Here is an 8,774-nt window from a genome sequence, read left to right as displayed (position 1 = left end):
GGGGGGGGGGGGGGGGGGATTTGCTCGTTTAGTTGAGGACGTCTGTGGACGTGGAATTTCAAGATCAGGTGTATGATTATGACTTTTGTGCGGATTGCACTTAGGCTAGGACGATAGACGAGGCTTTTTGACTGACTAAAGGTACTAACTGAAGGGAATTATCAGGATTACTATTTATATATTCATTCATTCATTCATTCAATCACTCATACACTCATTAATCGTCAAGACATAGATATATTAAGAGAAAAGAAAAAAGATGAGAACGGCACAGAAAATCAACCTGTAATCGGTTGGTTTCCCGCGACAGGTCTTGCCACGGTTACTTGCCTTGAGATAGACTTTGAAGGAGAAAGGGTAGGTAGGATATGATGGATCCTCGAGCCGTACAATGGAAACCTAGGACGACGCTCAGAGATGGCACGTCACTCGCCCTCCTTCACAGCTCAACGCGTTTGCGGTGCTTCTTCACGCAACCACACAGCCTGTGGGAGGCGTGGCCTGCCGTGGAGCTTCTCTGTTGCTTTGCTCACCGGTACTGTCCTGGGTTAGATTCAAATTCTAGAAGAGGGTGGAACGAACAGTCACCTACATCTTTAGAATGCCGGGATCGCCGGGTACTGCCACGGCTCCGAGTGTCATAGTCACTGTAGTAATAAGGATCCTCGTCCGAGTAATCGCTGTAGCGGGAGGACCGATGACGCCCGCTCTTGTGACCTCCATGTCCGTGGCTGTCCTTGTTGTCCGAAAGACCAAGTGCCGCTATGCCCTTGTTAATGTAATCAGTCACGCTCCGACTCCGCCGGCGAGGACGACGGTCCGGCGACCCCCGGAAATCGTGGCTGTCGCGCGAGGCGGATCGGCCCCGGGGGCGTGACTTCGACCGGAAGCGGTCATACGCCTCCTTGCCCGCGGCAACTAAGGCGCCTGTCGCCGCGACTTTCGCCTTGCTGTGGCTGTCCGAACGGCCGCGGGACTTGGACCGCGACCGGGACTTGGATCGGGATCCGTTGACGAAATGGTTTGCGGCGAGACCGGCGAGAGTGGACTCGACGACGTGACGCTTGGAATGCTTCGAGGGATCACGATCCACCAGTCCGTCGGTGCCACCCGCTGTGATGGCTGCCGTCAGGATGCGGCGTCCTTTGTCGCCCGTCCACTCGCCGGGGTCTTTGCGCAGTCGGAAGGCCTCGATGGCGCCAGCTGTCACGGCGGCGCGGACGGCTTGCGTAACGCGCTGCTCGCTTTTGTCCCTCTTGTGATGACCGCCTCCGCGCCGCGTCGGGGACGGGGAGTATGAGTAGGACTTGTGGGAACGGCGACTGCGAGAGCTATCGCGCCCGGAGACGGACTTGAGGTGTCGCGGGGGCGGGGAGCGACTGCTGGATGATGATCGGGTGGAATGCTTGTGATCTGGAGAGGGTCAGCATGAAAGTTACTAAAGAGATTGGCTGGACGTACGTCGACTACCGTGATGTTTTGTTCGGTGTTTGTGGCGCGGACGATGCGAATAATCCGACCCCTCGTAGTAGCCGCGGCCTTCTAGGGAGTGAGCGCGACGGGCGCTCTCCGGGGCAGTGGCGACCCTGGATCGTCGAGGATGAGGCGGATGGCCGTAGCCATACTCGTACCCATAGTCACCTGAGGGGTAGTCACGGGATCGTGGGTCGTAGGATTCGAGGCTGTCAGCTCGAGGGACCACGTCTAGACCATGGTGACTTCCGCTGTATGGTTTGCTGCTGTGATGATAAGGGTCTCCTGGATAGTCTGGACGGGCGTAACGATCCCGGGGAGGCTGGTAGTAGTGGGGTTCGTCATAGTACGCCATGGCGAGGTTGGTGTGGTTGAGTCGAAGCTAAGCGAGTGGAAAGAGCATGAGACAATGGGGTGTCTGCTCAAGGTGGGGAGTCTTGAAGGATGAGACAGAAAGAGGAAGAGAAAGACACAGGAGATATAAGGAGATCGGGATAATGATGAGAGAGAAGAAGAAAAAAGAAAAAGAAGTGGCGCAGAAGTAGGCGAAACGAGGCGAGACAACGCAAAGGCGGGGCACGCGCAGGTGACGTATGGCTGGACGGCAGTTTACCAGCGCCACCCTGCAGCTATCAGCTTCCTCGTTGAAAGATTCAGCTGCTCTGATTGACTCGCAGCCCCACGGCTGATCTCTCAACTGGAATTGGTTGAATCATGGTGATGTCGCCTCACTGGATGGCCAGACAGATCGTGTGCTCTGAGCCCTTACCTAAGCAGAACCAAGGGACACTGACATCATCCTGCAGCAGAAACCCGGAGATCACTGGGAGTGTGGGTGAGAGGAGGAAGGTCGACGGAGGAAGATCAAAAAACAAGCAATCCATATGAAACATCTCGATCATGTCGACCAAACTGGGAGGGGGTTCGGTACAGTGGGTGCCTGATCCAGTCTTATTCTCTACGATACTACAACGGAACTCTGGTATTCTCGGTCCCTCCCGGCCAGTTCCATGGTTCGTTCCCTTCTTGCCTTTGTTCAGCTTGGCTAAGATCTGAAATCAAAATCAACGTCAAAGGGGTTGTCAATTTGTCCACGGAGGGACGTAATATCCGACGCTGGGATCGACCGGATGCACAGGCTCGATAGGATCGGAGATCGATCGAATCTAGTGGGGCCAATCTCCGATGCTCCCCACGATGAAGAAGTAATTGCCACCGGGAGTCACAATGTGATATGCTTTCTTCCTTCTATGCTATGGGATGTACTCTCCTACAGATCATATCAGAATAACTATAGGGCCAACCAGATAAAATATCATGGAGAGAGGAATGGAAGTCGTCCCAGAGAGAATAGTCAATATGATACAAAAAGGGAAATTAATGTATATAGAGAGAACTTCTGATAATATTGAAATAACCGACTGCGTACGAGTCTACACCTGTCAGTTTATTGACACTCATATCTAGAATGATTGACCCAGGAGATGGACTTTTAGAGTACCCTCAATCGGTCACATGACCACTATAATGACCACCAAGGTATGATCAAAATTTGCCTGTAGGAAGTGCGTCTAGGTCCTATCAGCATAACCCATTATCGACTAAGGATGACCATTTTTGTACATACAAAGGGTTGTATTCACAAGAAAAAGACATTCCAAATTAAATATGAGACATGGAGTAATACAAACGGCCAATAAGACAATCACTGATAGTCAGGATAATAAACATTTCACCATGGATGTTACCCCTGGATACCCGGGACGTGTCCATCTATCCATCAGTTAGAGAATCCACCGTCTTTTTTCTCATAATTTGCATGGTCGACATGTATCAACTACTGGAATGGTATGACGTACTCTGGAGTATGCCACCCATGTCAAGCCTTCTTGCTTGATATCCCTACATACTAGCTAGCTCTCTCTTGCTTCTCATTTACTATGTTACCGACAACTTCAGTATCAGTATTGATATCTACCCTATCCAAACCGGATAGTTAATCCCCAACCAGTACCCTCGAACTGATTCGTAGCCCACCCACATCTCAAGTTATCGTGAGGATACTACTTAACAAAAGCAACTCCAACACAAAACCTCTCGATGAATCTCGCATCACGAAGTTCCAAGAAACTACTCGCTCTCATCACCCCAGAAACAGTCGCCGACTGCTTCGTGAATAGACTACAATGCCACTGGGAGGGATCCTCGCCCGCTTGCGGCTCAGATAGTGCCCTGCCCGGCATGACTGGAGGCTGGAACCCGGTGGAGACGCTTCTTTTAACGACCGAGTGCCAAGATCACGAGACTCTCTTGGGCGATGAGTGCAGGGGAGACTACGGTATTGGCTGCTGGTCTGGTTATATGAGACCCTGGGTCATACCTCGACGTTAGTCGCATTTGGTTCTGTTTGTGCTCTTTCATCGTATAGTTAATGGTCAGAATACGACTAGAATTTGCTGGGTCTGGGGTCTGGGAGGTTCCCTGCGGTAGCGGTACCCCACGCATGCTTGGTAGATGAAACTAGATCAATCGCCTGCTGGGTAATATGCTGGTCTGGGTTTATTGCCATAGTAGTTCCTTTACATGGCTAGCTGGTGTATCGGGATATCTCGGAGATAGTCAAATGGCGTCGGACACTAAGGTGGTGGTGTGGGAGGAGGAGAAGGAGGAGGTGGTAGTGGTGAAAGTATCATAGCATGTCGAGATAGCTACTAGGTAAGAATCAATGGTGTTAACATTGCAAACCTGCTCCAAGGTTCAAGTAGTACACCCTCATCACTTGAAACCATCCTGACCCTGCAGATCAGCTGATCGTTTGACCGATTGCAGCCACTGCTCCTTCACATTCATTGGCCGTGATTAATGGGCTACATATCTGGAATGAAGAGTAGGTGAGTAAGTACAAGTTTATGGAACTTTGGTACTCACGAATTGGGCCCTATTTACCTCACTAAAGCGGTAGATAAAATAGAAACCTAGAGATACTGTAAAAAAACAGGTACGTATAGTTACATACATATCTTCCTTGTTCGTCCGCGTTAACCGCCTGTGGCGCCAACCAAGGGGCAAAAAGGATAACAAAGAACTTTTCCAGGCGCAAGATTTGGAATGAGGGGACCTCAGACGCAAGTAAATGAAGAAAGAAAACTCGTTGGTACATGGATGAAACGAACCAAAGCGGTCCGCCGACGGGTCATCCCGTTCTATCCAATTCTAGACATCACAACATCCAAGTTTGAAACCACAATGACACACAAAGAGCGCCGCACAGCAGTCACCCTGGATCCCCGAGAGGGCGGTATGCCTTTTGTTGAACGCCGTTGCCCCCTCGCATAAACATAAGACGAACCGAAACAAAATCCGTGGAAGATAACAACATGTAAGTGAAGGGAAAAGAAAACAAAAAAATGCTGGTGTCTGTCCATATCTTCTCACGCCGTACGCCGTCCTTCAAGCCTGGAGATATGGTCCCGCGTGGCTGTTCATGATGTCCGCCCCCCCGGAGGAATAGGATGTATGGCCATGCTGTCATACGAAGGCCGGTCCGTCCGGGATTGACTGATCGATCGCCGATGACCGTAAACCGGGTTGCTCCGCTGGGACGTCCAGGAAGGCCCACTCCCCCCGTTATCCCCTTCGATCTCCATTGGCATGCTCTCCGAATGTGTTCGATGTGTGCGTCTGTGCTGTTTCATGTTGTCCTTGCGTGTGAATGCCTTATCGCAGATCGGACAGTGCACGCTCTTCTCGCCCGTATGCTTTTTTCCATGTCGGGCCGCATGCCCCGAGGTGGTAAAGGTCGCTGTGCAGCCGTGGCTTGCGGCAAAAGGGCAGGGGTACTTGTTCTTTCGAGTGATGCCTTTCGGTGCCATGGGTTCCTTCGATCCGTTGATGGAGGTCTGGGGGGACGGCGGGTCCACCACGGAGCTCCCGCTGAGGCGTTTTTCTCGCTCCCGCGCTGCGGAGGGTGGGTAGGTGTAGGGCTCTGGGCGCGTTGAGTGGAAATACGAGCCCCCGCTGGACGTGTAATCATAGGAGCAATCTGACGAGCCTGGGGATGCGGGCTGGGCGGCTTCGGACACCGGGTCGAAGGGGTGACGCATCATCCTTGGTTTTGCCCCGGATGGATTGATGTATGTGTTCCCGTGAGATGCATCGGACGCTGGTGGCTGTAGTTGTTGCTCCGGCGCATAGGGATATGATGGGCTAGAATGATGTCTGTATATCTTAGGTGCCGAGCGGACCGCGAATGATGGGTTATCATCATTGTTCAAGATGGAGACCAGGCTCGCCTTGGAGCACATTTCTAACACTCCCCGGGACAACGAGAAAAAAGACAGCTGCTGAATGGAGAGTTAGTCAAGCCACAAGACCTCGTTGATGTCCGATGCCCCTTCCCTCTGTGACACACCCGATCGTAGGTACTCCGGCACCGGTGAGAGACAAATTCAAAAACATGCACGGCGAGGGATCGCAGTCTGAGACCGGAGGGAAGTGGCGAAAGAATAAAAGGACGCAGGACGCACCGAATGTCTTCAAAGATGTTTGCCTCTTCTTTTTTTATTTAATTTTTATTTATTTTATTTTTCCTTTTTCGTGTAACGCCCGTCGGATCTGTGTAGATAGATACCTGGGTCCAGATCTGACAGGAATCGACGGATTGTTTGAATCTCCTGCCGACTCGGATGGAGATGCCGCTGCGCTCTCCCACGTTCTGAGGCGAATGAAATCCGTCGGCGGCCCAACGCCAACCAAATAAAGAATCGTGGTCCTCGACAAGGGGTCCCCTCCTCTTTGTTGGCAGGGATCTTGGGGACAGGGATCGAAAGTGTCCCTCGAATAGCGATTGAAAATCGGCCTGAGCGTATTGCAGGGTTGAAACAAGAAAAAGAAATCCAACGACGTTCAAGTTATCTCCCCGGGTAACTCAAACGGAGGGTAGATTTCAGAATGAAGACAAGGGGAAGATTCTAGTAACGATCTTCCAAAGAAGTGTTGAGTTCAAATGAAGTGCGATGTTGATAAATATATGGGACGAAGTTAGAGTGAGGAACGGAAGTAGTCGCAGTAGAAGTAGTAGTAGATTGTCGATCGTGGTAGTATAGATCAGATCAATATAGATCAAAGAGGAAAGAAGGCACGAGAGAAGATAAGAAAAAGAGAAAGTCAAAGAAGAAGAAGAATATCAACAGAGGGAATGAAGGACAGGGAAAGAAAGATGAAAGAACGAAAAAGAGGAGACGATGAAGCGAAATGGAGACAGTCAGTCGGAGGTGAGAAGACAAGCGACGTGACAGCTAAGATAGGATGAATAGATTAAGCACAGGCAAATCAGATGATGACCAGAAGAGCAAGCGAAGAAGCATCATGAAACCGTCCGAGTCCAGGGTCTGTTTCTCTGTTTCTCTCGCTCTCTTTCTCATACTGCCAGGAAGCTCTGGCCAGTTCCGTTCCGTAAAGTAAAAGTCCCCGTTTTTATCCACGGATACAATTACAGGCACAAGTAACAAAGTACCCGGGCCCAAAGGACCCGTACAACGGAGTCCCCTAACTAGTAGTTTAGTCTGGGTGGAGCTCCGGTAGGCAACATTATTCACTTGGATGAGATTTATTCTTGATTGATTACTATGATTAGTGTCAATCTTATTTGGTTTTACTTCCCTGGTTTTTTTTTATTTTTAATCAGCATTATTAATATCCCTGTACGAACTGCACCAGTTACATCAAGGCCACTTCAAAAAGCAAGGTTATGGTTCCTGCACCGGCGTAAACTTTACTGCGTAACGGTATTACACCTCCATTACTTCCGTAGAGGCCATATGACGTGGGTATGCCACCGTCAACACATCTATACATACTCTACTCGCACACCGAATAGCAGACATCCTATCAAAAGATCAACAGATCGATAAAGCCCACCTCCCTGCACCGGGGATCGAACAACATATTCTCTCCCCCAATGGAGCACATGCAAAAGCTTATATCCACTCGTCGCGAGTCCCACCCGCATCACCAGCCAGGCAAAGGGCCGTACGTAGCTCACTGGAGACAAGACAGCCTGTCAAGCCATTAAAACGTGGCCCTACCATCCCTTGCATATCCGACTCTCTCTCACTCTCTCTCTCGTGTCCATGGTATTTGACCAGCGCTGCCCGAGCAATGGAATTACAATGGGCAGGCCTCGGACCGGGAATCGTGACTCACCATTATCTAATGGCTGGGCTGTCCCCACATCTCTTCGCCTTTTAGGGCTCCCTCGGGGGTAATCCGTCCGTCGACAGCATGTCCGAGCAGGTGTCACGAGCGGAGCCCGGCTATACCTGACCCCTACTTTTTCTGGTCAGCATTGTTCTGACACAGCCTTGTTCTGCTCAGGAGGGGCTAATGACTTTTTCATATGGGCGCTTGACGGCCGTCGGCAACGTCATCCCGCTGGGAGGCGCAGCTGCGGCTTCTTCCGTCTACCTAGTTTGTGCTAGGTTATGGCGTTCACGTAGATATAGGTCTCACATAGAGAGGCCCTACAGTGAGACTCTAACATTTACAGTAAACCATTGACTGGGGCTACGACCGGCTATTCCGACTTTGGTTCCAGACAATCAGTCCCCGGGTCCTACAGAGGTTGCACGACGGGGTGGCAAAGAAAGATGCACACGGGGGTTGGCGACGACCACCCCGACGGAGTACACTGTACACCGTCCGATGCAGGGTAGAGGAGATGACAAGCTGGAAAGCACGGGTAACAAACATCCCGCAAGAATCCTGATGTGATGCCAAGAAGTGATCAGCGATCGACCTGTACTATGTATGTAGACCCAGCATACGGTCTCGTCGGGCATGTCAATCTGCTCCGACCTGGACAGGACGGATTTGAGAGCAAGCCGTATACAGCCGGGTGCATGCATGTCTTGGAAGTCCGTCAACTCAGTCAAATCAAGTCAGTCAAACCATCAGGGTCAGGTCACTAAGTGGGAGCAATACCCACTCACCACATATTCGTCCTGTTAATTAATTACCCAGGTACCAACAACCTAGTACTAACCTCGGGGTCATCCCGAAGACCTGCACCCACTAGTAATTAATCGAGGGTTGGCATAACCCACCCACCCAAATCCCATAATGAACAATTATTGTGCATAACGTCCGCCCATTAAGTTGCACCAAACCAGTACGGGAGGCGATCCCAGACATCCTTCCGAGTTTCATCCCTCGTACTCGTATGGAATTGACATCTGTTTTTTATTTTATTCCATTCTATTTTTTTTCTGTTATTATTAATTACCGATTGGTAAGCGGAACCC

General features: G+C 50.7%; 2 protein-coding genes across 2 annotated transcripts; both read right to left on the bottom strand.

Moving 5' to 3' along the window:
• Positions 1-450: 450 nt before the first annotated feature.
• On the bottom strand, positions 451-2,014 carry BDW47DRAFT_4897 (uncharacterized protein). Its single transcript, XM_024819156.1, has 2 exons — positions 1,462-2,014; positions 451-1,413 (listed from the first exon to the last, which is right to left on the bottom strand). Exons 1-2 carry the CDS (start codon positions 1,826-1,828, stop codon positions 530-532), a joined length of 1,251 nt encoding a protein of 416 aa, XP_024674000.1. The 5' UTR covers positions 1,829-2,014; the 3' UTR covers positions 451-529.
• Positions 2,015-4,882: 2,868 nt separating this feature from the next.
• BDW47DRAFT_4864 (C2H2-type zinc finger protein) lies at positions 4,883-5,831 on the bottom strand. The gene has a single exon (XM_024819153.1). The coding sequence runs from the start codon at positions 5,775-5,777 to the stop codon at positions 4,956-4,958; it is 822 nt and encodes a 273-aa protein (XP_024673999.1). The 5' UTR covers positions 5,778-5,831; the 3' UTR covers positions 4,883-4,955.
• Between the last annotated feature and the right edge of the window lie 2,943 nt (positions 5,832-8,774).

The sequence above is a fragment of the Aspergillus candidus genome, assembly GCF_002847045.1.
Source record: "Aspergillus candidus strain CBS 102.13 unplaced genomic scaffold BDW47scaffold_10, whole genome shotgun sequence".
NCBI classification, from domain to species: domain Eukaryota; kingdom Fungi; phylum Ascomycota; class Eurotiomycetes; order Eurotiales; family Aspergillaceae; genus Aspergillus; species Aspergillus candidus.
Note: the sequence above shows the minus strand (reverse complement) of the source record. Positions and strands in the feature narration are given on the sequence as shown.